The sequence below is a fragment of the Carica papaya genome, chromosome 7 (assembly GCF_054855325.1).
Source record: "Carica papaya isolate Zhongbai chromosome 7, ASM5485532v1, whole genome shotgun sequence".
Lineage (NCBI taxonomy): Eukaryota > Viridiplantae > Streptophyta > Magnoliopsida > Brassicales > Caricaceae > Carica > Carica papaya.
Window position 1 is genome coordinate 8,456,479 of NC_142315.1, and position 12,862 is coordinate 8,469,340.

A 12,862-nucleotide genomic window follows, 5' to 3' on the forward strand; every position below is an offset into this window, starting at 1 on the left:
CAATAACTTTTTAATTGCACTAATCACGTTTATAATCATCATATAATATAATTTATTGTTATGGAAAATGGCCGGCGGCTATAATAATGTAGTTGACCTCTAAATTATTGGGTCTACAACAAAATTTTGAAACCAATTTCAAGATTTATACACCCAAACAATAATGCATATTAAAATTATTACTTTGAATTGAAATTCTACGTATGTGGACTGACCCAGATGAAGTTTCAAAAGCTAATTATACAAATAATTAAATCAAGTTTAAACAAATTAAACATCAATTATTAATGTATTAATTATACAAATAATTAATTGAAATTTAATGATGAGTCGGGACGGTATCCACTCTCAAAATGCATTATCAATTTCAAAGCAAAATTAAAAACCTTAACCTAAGAAACTTGTTTAAAATATTTGTCAACGTTACCTAATAAACATATATATATATATATATATATATATATATATATAAATCGTGGGCGACAGAGCGTATGGGCTTTCATTAAATGTTGTTTTTTTGGTTTCTTGTTTTAAATGATTTTTGAGTGGTTGGTTTATTGTTTATATGCCATCAAGACTATGGATCTCTCTTCACATGCGTCCATGCCCCTTAAAATTAACTATACTACTTTCTATCTATCTATATATATATATATATATGTGTGTGTGTGTGTGTATTGTATACTTACAGTGTTATAAGTGAAAAATAAATCAAAATATTAAAAAAAAAATCGAGTTATTAAAGAGGAAAAAAATTAAAGTATCAAAAAATAAATAAGAATGAATTGAATAATTAAAAAGAAAGAAAATCAGAATAAATTATATTTTTTATAATTAATTAATTATTTCGTAATATATATATATATATATATATATATCCCACCATCTATCCATGATCTGAACAAAATAAAAAAAATTAAAAAAAAATATGAACAGACAAAATAAGATTTGCCTCATTAGAAATGTTGGATTCATGATTTGATATTTCTTTATTGTTAATTCATATTTGAAATAAGTCAATGAATTTATATAGTAATGGAGATAATATGTCACATTTTATACCACTCTGTGTTTTAGTAATATATGTTGTCAAAATTATTTGCAATGGTTAAGTTTGGTAATCAATAATTTAATACTTCAGTTTATTTAAATATTATGAATTTAAATTTCACTGATAATTTAAAATTTATTTATTTTTATTAATTATAATAAACAAGTCCTACTGAAACATAATATATTTGGATAATAATTATTTTATAATAATTAGATTCTATTAAATGAGATAATTAAAATTAATTAAAAAGGTGATTATATGGTTTTTAATTGGATGATATGCGCATAATTAATTAATTAATTACATTTTTCATTGCATGGAATCTCACCTAGCTATGGATTTGATATTATATTGAGTACATGCAAATTTTATTTTCATTAAACCTGAATTTCTATTTGGATTTTAATGTTAACTGTCTCCTAATTAAAGTTGTGCTTATCATGAATGATACACACTACTTGTTTGATAAAAATAATTATGAAAAATATTATTATATTAAAAAAATAATTATAGTTCAGAAAGTATATAATATTAATATATTTCATAATATTAAAATGATTGCAGTTTACTTAAAAATTACGAATTCAAATTTTAGTGAGAATATAAAATTTGTCATTTTATTGAATGTATTAATGAATTGTAATTAGTAAATTGAGTCTCGGGTAAACTAAATTAGTTTTTCTTCTTGTAAGTTGTTGTAAATAGAGGGTACTTGTACATTTTATTCATAAGTTGTTTGACAGTTTTATAATTACTTATTGTATTTGTACACTTAAAAGCTAAGTTTTAGTCACCCTTAATATTATAGTTTAGTGATTAAAATTTTTACACTTTATTTTAAAATTACAAGTTCAACATTAATTGAACATGTATAATTTATTACTTTGTAAGTATATTATATATTGTAATGATTTAATTGGGTATTATACTGACGAATCATAATAAATTTAGACATAAAAAAGATTTTACGACGATTATATTCCACTAAATAGGGTACCCAAAGTTGTTTAAAAAATTCGTACATGTTAATAGTGGTTGGATATGAAAGTTTTACGTACTTGTAACTCGAAAGTCAGTCGGGTGATTATATAATTTTGGTTGGATGATTTGGACATATTCATTGCATTGCATTGAATTTCACCTAGTCATCAATATTGAGCACGTGCAAATTTTATTTCATTAACTCTGAATTTTCTAAAGTTGGAACCTTTAATATTAATGTCACCTGACTAAAGTTGTAGTTATAATGAATGACACAACTTCTTTTTAACATAATTTTTTGTATTGGATAAAGAAATTCGAATATGAACTATTGCATAATTAATAAAAAAAAAAATTGATGCAAAAACATGAATTTTAAAAGACAGACTAAATAAAGGTTTCATAATACAATACTCTGAACTCGAAATTTAATAACTTTAAATACATATAATATTTGAAAAGAATATTTTTTATTAATTTAATTAAAGTATATACTTAACGACTTAATTTCATGTTAATAATAATTTAATTAATTAAATTTTTAATTACAGCATACACATCACATTAATTTTAGTGAAAGTAAAATATTTTAAATTAAATAATTAAAATAGTTGAACCAAACTGACACCTAAACATAAAAACTAATATACACATATATATATATATATATGTATGTAGGTATGTATGTAGTAATATTATATGATAGATGTATACAAATCCAAAATAATATAAATAGGTTTAGTCGGATCAGGCTTCAAGCCCACAACTCAATGAAACTACTAACCAAAGATTGAAGAACAGGAAGTTCACACAAAACGACGCCGTTTATCTCTTACCAGCCAAAATAATACGGATGAAAAACCAAAAGGACATCGTGCGAGCGAGAACCTGAACCTGCACGACCACATACATACCACGTGTTATGGAATATTAGATCAGGGCTTTGCAATCTGAGAGAACCAAGCAGATCACAGCATAATCGGAAGGGGGACAAATTATCGGAGAAGAAGATAATGCCGGCATCAACTATGGTGGGGGATCCGAGCTCGTGGTCTCGAGCGATGGTTAAGATCTCTCCTTACACCTTCTCCGCCGTGGGCATCGCCGTTGCTATTGGCGTTTCCGTCCTCGGCGCTGCCTGGTACCTCGCTTTCTTCGATTCAACGATAAAATTGCATGTTTTTATTTCCTTTGGTACTTTTGGTGGATTCTGATTCGCGAGACTTATGTCAGTGGGTTTGTACGTCCATTTGATTAGGGGGATTTACATAACTGGAAGTAGTTTAATTGGTGCTGCAATCAAAGCTCCTCGTATCACTTCTAAGAATCTCATCAGGTACCTCTTAATTCTAACCCTTGTTTAACTTCTCTTTTGCCCTCAAGTGTTTTCTCTTAATTTGCTTTATTTGTTGTTGTGACCATCCTTCTTAATCGATAAGAAAATTTTTAGTGGAAGTTATTCGTAAGTTTGATCTTATCTAAGTTGTTTTCTTTTGTCAGTTGTCCTTCTATTAGCACAGCCTGTAAAATGTTTAATTGCAGGAATCTCTTAGTTAAATTTTATAATTTTGATTTTTCTTGTAAAAGCTACGATTGAGTGTTATAAAAAGTAAGCTAATTTTTAGGGAGATTTCCCTTAAGATACTACTTTGTATAAGGATTAGACTTCTACAAGAAGTAGGATTCCTACACTTCTCCTCAAGATAGTTTGAAGATGTTGAGCAAACAAAGCTTGGAATTCAATTCTTCTAAAGTCTTACAAAGTAATGGTTTGGTGGAAATATCCGTGGTTTGATGACAAGATTGAATGTGCCACAAATATAGTACTCCTAACTCATTTTTTCTTTAACGAAGTGTCTATCAATTTTTACATATTTAGTTCGGTCATGATGAACTGGATTTTTTGTTATGCTTATTATGGATTAATTGTCATGGAACACTTTCATAAGCTTTGAAGAGAGAATTCTCAATTCACCAAATACTCTTTGTAGCCACATTCCTTCACGGATACCATGTGCTAAAGGTCTAAATTCAGCCTTAATACTACTCCTGAATACCACTGATTGTTTTTTTCTTCACCAAGTATCCCCAGACTTATGTATAGTATATGGAGTTGGATCTTCTAACAGTCATAAAAACAGTCCAGTGTAAATCATATACATTTTAATTTCTTACTTTTGTTTTTCTTTAAAAATAGTATTTGTCCAGTTGTCATTTTTAAATACTTAAGAATTTGAGATATCGCTTCTATAAGTTCTTCAGTTAGTTTATTCATGAATTGACTTGCCATACTGATAATAAAACTAATATTTGATTTGGTATTTGAGAAGTAAATCAATTTACCATCGAATGTTGGTATCTTTCTTTATCAACTAGAGCACTATCAATTTTACTTCTCAATTTAATGTTGAGATCCATGGGTGTATATGAGAGCTTGCATTCAAACATTCCAGTCCTTTTTAGAAAATCTAGCACATTTTTGCTAAAAAACTGATATTTTTTTTTCTTGACCTAGTAATTTCTATTTTCAAGAAATATTTGAGGTTTTATGGGTGTTTAATAATAAATTCTTTAGATAAGACATTTTTTAATCTTAGTAACTCATCTGTATCATCTCCTGTAATTATTATATCATCTACATGTACGAAGGAGATTGTTTTTTTTTCTTGAACGATCATACTTGATAAACATAGTATGATCTGTTTGACATTGTTTATATTCAAATCTTTCGATTGCCTTAGTTAATTTTTTGAACTATGTTCGTGGAGTTTGTTTGAGTACATATAGGGGCTTTTTGAGTCTTCAGACTTTTCTGTTAGTGACTTGACTTTAAAAGTCTGGTGGTATCTCCATATAGACTTCGTCATTTAGTTTTTTATTAAGAAAAATATTTTTCATATCTAGTTGGAATAGTAGACAATCCAGATTAGCAGTTAGAGACATTAGTATCTGAACTGTGTTAAGGTTTGCTACTGGTACAAATGTCTCCTGATAATTGATTCCGTAGGATTAAGTAAAGTCTTTGACAGTAATCGAACTTTGAACCTAGTGATACTACCAGCAACATTATGCTTGATTGTGAATACCTGTTTATAACTAACTAGGTGTGTCGCTGGCAGTAATTATGTTATTTCTCAAGTCTCATTCCTTTTTTAAGACTTGGATTTCCTCCATGATTGTTGTTTTCCATTCGAGTACTTTTAATACTTCATATATCGTTCTTGATATCTGTATTTTATCAGTATTGCTAACAAATGTCTAGTGAGTTGATGAAAGACCTCTGTATGAAACAAAATTGTGAATTGAATGATTAGTGCGTGCTCTTTTTTGTTTCTTATAAGTAATAGATCTATCACCATATAAATTATCAAGGGAGAGATCTGAACGTTCATTACTTAAAATATTCAGTGATGTAGGGTCTAGATCAGGATTGGATTCATGACTCTGATAAAATTATTGTGGTTCTTTCTCTTTTTGGTTTTTGTTCCTTCTGGTGTAGATCCGAAATTAAGGTTTTTCAATTTGGCGAGTAGGTTTAGGTACAGGTGTCTCATCTTAATCTTTGTTTAGGAGACTGAATTAGTTTAGTTAGAAGATGATGAAAATATTCAATGGTAGAGTCTCAAAATTAGGATTTTTGTGTATTCTTTTTTCCCTTTTCTGCAGAAAAATATCTCGACTGATTGAGACCATTGAATATTGTTGTTTTTGTTTAGTTTGTGGCTAGTGATGAGAATTTGAGTGGTTTTTGATTCCGGTGGTTTGATAAAATAATTTCATCATAACAAGATATGACTTCAGAGAGGTCCTTGATTCTTGTCATGACCATCCCATATTTGATCATCGACAAGAGAGGAAAAAAAATATTTTTTCTAGGTTAAGAGATTCTATACTTGAAAAAAAAAAGGTTTAAAGATTCCGCTCTGATGCCATGAAAATTTGTAATCAGATTTTCTGTTTATTGAATTTTTATTTATAATACTTGATTTACAACATCGGGTTATTTATAGGAGAAAATTAGAGAGAGTTTTAGTAGAAAGTTAAATATAAATTAGTCCTATAAAAGGAAAAGGTTTTCTAGTTAGGAAGTCGATTATAATTTTTCTTTATAGGGAGGTGTCCCTAAAGATACTACTCTGTGTAAGAGTTAAACTTTTACTTCCTACACTCTTTTTGGCCACTATCAAGTTTTCGTTCTTTTCTTTGATTTTCTGAAATATACGTGCTAAGCTCGAAATCTTGCTTGTATGCGAGAATGGTTCATTAAGGCTATAGAATAAATAATAGATTGAGCTCTTTCGTACCTGCATGCTTTTGAAAAAATTGGTTACACGTATATAGTATAAATAATGGATTGAGCTCTTCCATATCTGCATGCTTGTGAACAAATTGGTTACAGCTCAAACATGTTTTTAATTTGTAGAAAAAAGTTACTCTAAAATTCAGTTTTTAATTTTTAATAAGTAAAACATGTTTTCTATCAATCTTTGGTTTTTTGGAAATGTTCTAGAGAGTACTTTCAATTTTCCACAGTTAAAACACCCTAACAAATTTGATGAAGGGAAAAGAAATATCTTATTAATCAATAGACACGAGAAAGGAAAGTCTTCTCGTAATAATTGAAGGCATCAAGCAATAAAGGGATAATTAAATATGTTGAATTTAAGCATATTAGTCTTCACCAAACTTAATTTAGAATCTGTTTAATTGGCCATTGCTTTCATGGCCATTATCCTCAATTTGCCTGTCTACATGTAATTCTCCACTTTCTGATTTGATCAACTGAAGTTCAGACTTCCATGTGGAAACAAGTTACTTTGGAGCTTGGGCATGTTTTTGATAGTGCAGTTATTATGTTTCGCTTGTTGCAATTTGCTAAACTTTGGCTTTGATGGTTCTGTTAATTCAGTGTAATCTTTTGCGAAGCTGTTGCTATATATGGGGTCATTGTGGCAATTATTCTACAAACAAAGTTAGAAAGTGTTCCAAAATCACAGATCTATGCACCTGAGTCCCTTAGAGCAGGCTATGCAATCTTTGCATCTGGGATCATTGTGGGATTTGCAAACCTTGTCTGCGGGTTTGTCTCTTCATCTTTTGCTTCCCTTTTTATTTGAATTTTCATAATGTTCATCTAGTTTTATCCTCTAGTCTTTTCTCTTGTATCATCCTTACATGCAATGGGTGAAATTTTTTTTCTTCCGGTGACAGGTTATGTGTAGGAATAATTGGCAGCAGTTGTGCATTGTCTGATGCCCAGAACTCAACACTTTTCGTGAAGATTCTTGTGATTGAGATCTTTGGTAGTGCACTGGGGTTGTTTGGAGTGATTGTAGGAATTATAATGTCAGCTCAAGCAACATGGCCTTCAAAAGGAGTGTAATTTGTTGTTCTGGTTGGAGCATGTGGAGTACAATATCCTTTATGTATTTTAAATGAACTTTCCCTGTTCTTTTCTCCTTTCTTATTGATAGGCATGTAAAAACCTGTTCGGAAGTATTATATTGCACCTTTCTAGTGCTAGTCTGTATTTTTTCCTGCGAGAAATAAGATTTATGGAGAAGTCTTCTTGTTTGAAGTTTGAGATATGGATGTCAAAGAACCCATGGGAAATTATCCTCTCCCATTTGGTTGTGGAAATTCAACATTCGTGGATACCAACTCCTCGTGCGACATCTGCTGTGAACCCTCATCTTAGCCATTCGTTGTTGGAAGTCTGCTTTGTACTGATAAATATCAAATGATCATAAACACTCAAGAGTTGTATTGTTATAAACTGGAAGCATGGGTTTTACATTATAGGAGTGATTCTGAATAGACAATAGAGTTTGTGATTCTATGGTGTTGTCATTATGGACAAAGTGCTTTTATCTTTATTACCAGTCAAAGAAGCCTGATGTCAGTGAATTGACAAAGTAGCATTAGAAAAGAAAGGCATGTTCCTCTGCAGAAGCTGTTGACAATAATCGAGATCTGCTGTCTGCAGATCAAAGGGCTCTTGATCAGGAAGTGATAAGCCTTGTTTAATTCTACCTAGATGCCGGGAATGCAGGACTTGTTTTGAAGTGACTGGCAATCGAATAGACTGATACTCTTCTAGAGCCAAGGCCAAGTTTTGGGGTCCCCATTTGTGAAGGCATTTGCCCAGAACAGCAGCATCTAGAATTGACATGTTTGTGCTTCTGACTCCGTGAGGAGTTGTGGGGTGAGCAGCGTCCCCAACTAACACCACATTGTCCCAGAATATCCTTTGCAGAGGATCACAGTCGTATATAACATTGATGAAAGGATCTCTTGTTTCCTTGATGAGTTTTGAGAATTCTGGAGCCCAAATCTTGTCTGCTTCTTGGTGCATCTTGTTGATCATATCATTACTCACTTTCATTGTCACTGAAGTTCCCTGGAAGCATAAGGCGAAATAATGAGGTAAGGGGAAGGAGTTGATTTGTGAAATAGACATGGAAAAATCCAATACCTTAAGTTGAGGCTCAGGTTGATTGATGTACCAAATCCAATTGAGTTTTTTGTTAGGAATCTCATAAAGTACACTGTGGGTTTTAAACCCCATGTCGAAGTATAAACATTTGCCCAGATCAGGATACCTTCTCCTGATGTCTTGAATAGTTTCCGAATCCTCATTCCCGGAGTAATAAAAAACACCTCTCCACGCACAATAACCCGAATACCTGCACAGCAAAACCAGCATAAGAAACAGAGAGAGTAAATGGATAAATAGACATATCAAACCTTAGTTTGAGGTGAGGAAGGAAAGCCAGACGGATGGAAGATAGGCATCCATCTGCCGCGACCAGTAAATTTGCTTCCATCTGGATGATTTCTTGAGTTTTACAAACTCTAAGGTTAACTTTGACAGAGAGTTTATCCGGGGAGAGGGTGAAAGAGAGGAAAAGATGACCCCAGAAGAAGATATGCGGTGGTAATGGGTTGTGTAGAAGAGAATGGAGATGGGGCCAATATGCTGCTCTGAAATTGAAGTCCTCGTCTCTTGCAAGTGTCCGTGTAGCCTTGTTTTGGGGATGTGTTGCTTGGTTCTGTGGAGAAGAAAGTGGTTTAGTTAGTAAAACTGAGAAAGAGAAGGAGAAGGTGGTGGGAAATGGTAGGGTAGTGTACCTGATCAAAAGAGAGTGGGGAGGTGGCTTGATGGAGGAGGTGAGGGTGATGGAGCCATGAAGAGATGAAGAGTTGAGACTGGGGGTCAAGGGCTAGGCCGGCGCCGGTTGGGCTGCCGCTTGGGGGTGAGCTAGATTTCTCAATCACCGCAACCTCCCAGCCTGCTAAGATGAGGGTATGCGCACATGATAAACCTGCTATGCTTCCTCCCACTATGATTGCTTTAGGCTTCATCTCTCTCACCCCTTCCTTTTTCCTTCTACTTTTTTGCTAAAAGAAGGTTGGAATGGGAGGAAGCCAGTTTCCAAAAATCATTGAGGTGTCCACTTGAGATTTATTTAAAGACATTTTAATTCAATTTTCCCAATTAAAAGCAAATATTGTGGGCCTGTTAACTTTTTGTTCCTCATCTACTATCAAGAGAGTAAAGAAGAAAAATCATGAATTGTACTTAAATACCCAGAAACTTATGTGTAGTGTTTTCATTAATAAACTATTTAACTAACGAAAAAATAACAAGATTAAAATTAAATATTATATGAAATTCTACGATCCCATATTTTCTATTATAAAATTCTTAGAATATTGGTTAAAACGACGTCGTACCTGAGGAGTTTGGTTGCTTTCCAAAACAAAAATGAAAAGCCCACTAGAAAATCCAAATCCGTTCCTCTCCCCCAAAGCTCCGTCTAATTCTCTCCTCCGCCTTCACTCAAACTCACCATTCAATTCAACCCTCCTTCCTTTCTCAATATCCGAGACTGATCGCAGCACCCAATGGGGGCTGGGCGCGAAGTGGTAATATCGCTCGATGGAGTGAGGGACAAGAACGTGATGCAGCTCAAGAAGCTCAACACTGCTCTCTTCCCTGTTCGCTACAACGACAAGTATTACGCCGATGCGCTTGCCTCCGGCGAATTCACCAAGCTCGGTTCGCTCCCTCCTTTAATTCTCCCTCATCATTTATTCCTCTTGCTTAATATGCCGGTCTCTTTGTCCTTTCACAACTTCTCTGCGTTTTTTTTTATCATCCACATTATCATTATCTTGATGCTTTGTGTTTACCGTGTCGTATATTGCTCGTGCTAGTGCTTTTGAAGAGGGGTTTTATTGTGTGCTTTCGCTTACAAGGACTAGAAAATGTGGTTTTCCCTGTCTGTTGTGCTTCCTGTTTTCTTTTGATCAGTTGTTGAAATAAAAGTAAACGCCCTGGAAGTGTTTGATGATATCAGTTCTTGTGAGAAAACTAAGATGGTAAGTTTAAAGAAACGCCGAGCTCTTTGCTTGTTTCGATTTCTTATGTCTTGATGTGATTATGCTTAATGAAAATTAGGTGAAGAAAAGGAATCTTGTCTACTCACTAACTCACCGTACCTTAAGGAAATCATGAGTTCCCATTATAAAATTCTCTGCAGTAGCTGTGGTTGTTTGGAAGGAAGTCTTTGACCTACTAAATTAATCTAACACTCTCAGTTGAAACATGTGCCTATTTTCTAACCATTCCTTTCAAGAAAATGTTATTTACCTTGTTCAGTAGTTGGATATCATACCATTACTTCCCTCTTTTCTTCTAGTGCCTTCACCTTGACCCTATCGTTATTAATCAGTGCAATCATTTTTATCAATTTTCCACCATTGTATGTGTACAGCAACTTCTCTAGTTCTTTACGCGTTATTGTATGTCAATGTGCATGTGGAGGTGCACGTACGTAGTTTCATGTAAATACTGTAGTTGGTATAGATTCATTTCCCTCTTTCAGTGTTGCAGAATAATCAACAATTGGCAGTGAAGATTGCAAAGGATTTTCTAGATATTCCTTTCAAGATCTTCCGGACTATCCTTACTTTTATTGAAACATTTTGCTTGTTTATTTGTTTCTGCTTACTTGCATAATGTTGTAGGTGATGTCAGAGAACTCTTTACATTTCCTTGGATAGACTGTCGAACATTAAAATTTCATTTTCATCTTGTGTTGGTTTTCAGCTTTTTAAGGTAATTGATATATCAAAGAGAAGGAGCTGAATTTATATGTTGTAGTTTCAAATGCTTGTCTAGTTCTTAAATTTATTGGTTTTATTTCAAAAAGCCAAAGAAAGTTGTCTACTGCCTTCCTTTTTACTTAAATTGATTCTGCAGTGTTTTCCTTTTTCAAACAACACGCAGTTAGTCCTTACACGCAGTATCAACAATTTGTTGTCATTATGAGATTCTAAAAGTGCAGACATTGTCCTCTTTTGACAGAATCAAAGTGCACTGTGCTACTGTTCTGAAGCAAAGTATATCTATTGGGTGATTGTTAAAAATAGTTCTGTATTATTCTTTGCTTGCAAGATGTCATAATAATAGAGTGTTGTTATCTCCAACATTGTTCATTGATGCTGCAACACATCACCCTGGTTAATATGGGTAGACAATCAATTCATCTAAACTTCACTTTTCACTTCCTTGATCAGCATATTATAGTGACATATGTGTTGGATCAATTGCCTGTCGGCTGGAGAAGAAGGAAGGTGGGGCTATCCGAGTTTACATCATGACATTGGGTGTTTTAGCACCATATCGTGGGCTTGGAATTGGTGAGTAGTGGGAATCTTTAATCTTTCTCGTTGTAAAGTTGGCCAAGGTATTGAGACAACTTAAATGTGTCTCTTCTAGTAATTAATTTTGCACGAGTACTTAACTCACTTTTGCTGATGTGAAGAAGAGTGTGATCTGTGCTAAATAGCCCACTCTTCAAACTGACCAGAGAACTAGATATAAATATCTTCTTGTTAACATTTCTCTCTTTGTGAACAGAACTTAAGGTTCACAACATATAGTAGAAGAATGTTTCAGCATGTTGACCCAAAATTTCGGGGTTTGTGCAGGCACAAGACTGCTCAGCCATGTTCTTGATCTTTGCTCGAAGCAGAACATATCTGAGATTTACTTACATGTGCAAACAAACAATGAAGATGCCATTAGCTTTTATAAGAAATTTGGGTTTGAAATTACAGACACTATCCAGAACTATTACACCAACATTGACCCACCAGATTGCTATGTTGTGACAAAGTTCCTTACCCATCCTCAAGCAAAGAAATGATGTTTTTGGAGATACCAACAAATGTGGAATACTATCCTTGTCCCATTTAAGCATCAACTTATTGTGATTAACTGGCAGATAAGGATTGAGAATCCATCAGTGAGGTGAAGTTATCTGCAATGGGTCCAAGGAGCTGAATGTTTATGTTCAACAGTTAAAAGTAAACAGAAACTTTTGTTTTGTTTGTTTTTCTTCTGAAAGTTTAGTAAACCGGCTTTTTTGCAGCTTGATGAAGAGAAAATGTTTGATTATGATGAATGAGCATGAAAATCCACTTGATTATTATTACAATCTCTCTGTTTTTTTTTTTTCTTTTCTAGTCTAGCCCTTAAAGAGCTACCTAATTGTCAGACTGAACCCAGGATGAAGAGGTCTCCAGGAGACCCAAGTGCCATGAGCTAGAGCTGCTCGGGCATAACAGTCAAAAATATTTTTCATGAAGTTTAAACTCTGAGAGAGCAGTGACAACTTCAAGAAAAACATTAAGCTAAAAGCCTAAATCTAAATATTTACCTTAATTGTATTTAAAGTGGTCCCTGATTTAGTTTTCTGTTTAATTAAGTATTGGAGTTATTAATTTGGTTCAACTCAATCTTTTCTGTTAACAGAA

The 12,862-nt window shown here is 33.2% G+C and overlaps 3 protein-coding genes across 3 annotated transcripts; 2 read left to right on the forward strand and 1 right to left on the reverse strand.

Annotated features, from left to right (window-relative positions):
* The first annotated feature begins 2,893 nt into the window (after nucleotides 1–2,893).
* On the forward strand, nucleotides 2,894–7,613 carry LOC110811363 (V-type proton ATPase subunit c''2). Its single transcript, XM_022037847.2, has 4 exons — nucleotides 2,894–3,176; nucleotides 3,294–3,371; nucleotides 6,945–7,115; nucleotides 7,247–7,613. The coding sequence occupies exons 1-4, from the start codon at nucleotides 3,049–3,051 to the stop codon at nucleotides 7,416–7,418; spliced, it is 549 nt and encodes a 182-aa protein (XP_021893539.1). The 5' UTR covers nucleotides 2,894–3,048; the 3' UTR covers nucleotides 7,419–7,613.
* A 163-nt stretch (nucleotides 7,614–7,776) lies between these two features.
* LOC110811362 (FAD/NAD(P)-binding oxidoreductase family protein) lies at nucleotides 7,777–9,531 on the reverse strand. Its single transcript, XM_022037846.2, has 4 exons — nucleotides 9,167–9,531; nucleotides 8,783–9,087; nucleotides 8,511–8,721; nucleotides 7,777–8,435 (listed from the first exon to the last, which is right to left on the reverse strand). Exons 1-4 carry the CDS (start codon nucleotides 9,398–9,400, stop codon nucleotides 7,935–7,937), a joined length of 1,251 nt encoding a protein of 416 aa, XP_021893538.1. The 5' UTR covers nucleotides 9,401–9,531; the 3' UTR covers nucleotides 7,777–7,934.
* A 278-nt stretch (nucleotides 9,532–9,809) lies between these two features.
* On the forward strand, nucleotides 9,810–12,543 carry LOC110811317 (Acyl-CoA N-acyltransferases (NAT) superfamily protein). The gene is made up of 3 exons (XM_022037774.2): nucleotides 9,810–10,097; nucleotides 11,621–11,743; nucleotides 12,035–12,543. Exons 1-3 carry the CDS (start codon nucleotides 9,944–9,946, stop codon nucleotides 12,250–12,252), a joined length of 495 nt encoding a protein of 164 aa, XP_021893466.1. The 5' UTR covers nucleotides 9,810–9,943; the 3' UTR covers nucleotides 12,253–12,543.
* The last annotated feature ends 319 nt before the right edge of the window (nucleotides 12,544–12,862 follow it).

Coding starts and splice junctions, on each gene's coding strand:
- LOC110811363 (XM_022037847.2), top strand. CDS start 3,049: ATGCCGGCATCAACTATGGTGGGGGATCCGAGCTCGTGGTCTCGAGCG. Junction 3,177..3,293: donor TCCGTCCTCGGCGCTGCCTG/GTACCTCGCTTT, acceptor CCATTTGATTAG/GGGGATTTACATAACTGGAA. Junction 3,372..6,944: donor ACTTCTAAGAATCTCATCAG/GTACCTCTTAAT, acceptor CTGTTAATTCAG/TGTAATCTTTTGCGAAGCTG.
- LOC110811362 (XM_022037846.2), bottom strand. CDS start 9,400: ATGAAGCCTAAAGCAATCATAGTGGGAGGAAGCATAGCAGGTTTATCA. Junction 8,722..8,782: donor CTTCCTCACCTCAAACTAAG/GTTTGATATGTC, acceptor TTTGCTGTGCAG/GTATTCGGGTTATTGTGCGT. Junction 8,436..8,510: donor AACCTGAGCCTCAACTTAAG/GTATTGGATTTT, acceptor TTATGCTTCCAG/GGAACTTCAGTGACAATGAA.
- LOC110811317 (XM_022037774.2), top strand. CDS start 9,944: ATGGGGGCTGGGCGCGAAGTGGTAATATCGCTCGATGGAGTGAGGGAC. Junction 10,098..11,620: donor CGGCGAATTCACCAAGCTCG/GTTCGCTCCCTC, acceptor TTCCTTGATCAG/CATATTATAGTGACATATGT. Junction 11,744..12,034: donor ATATCGTGGGCTTGGAATTG/GTGAGTAGTGGG, acceptor GGGTTTGTGCAG/GCACAAGACTGCTCAGCCAT.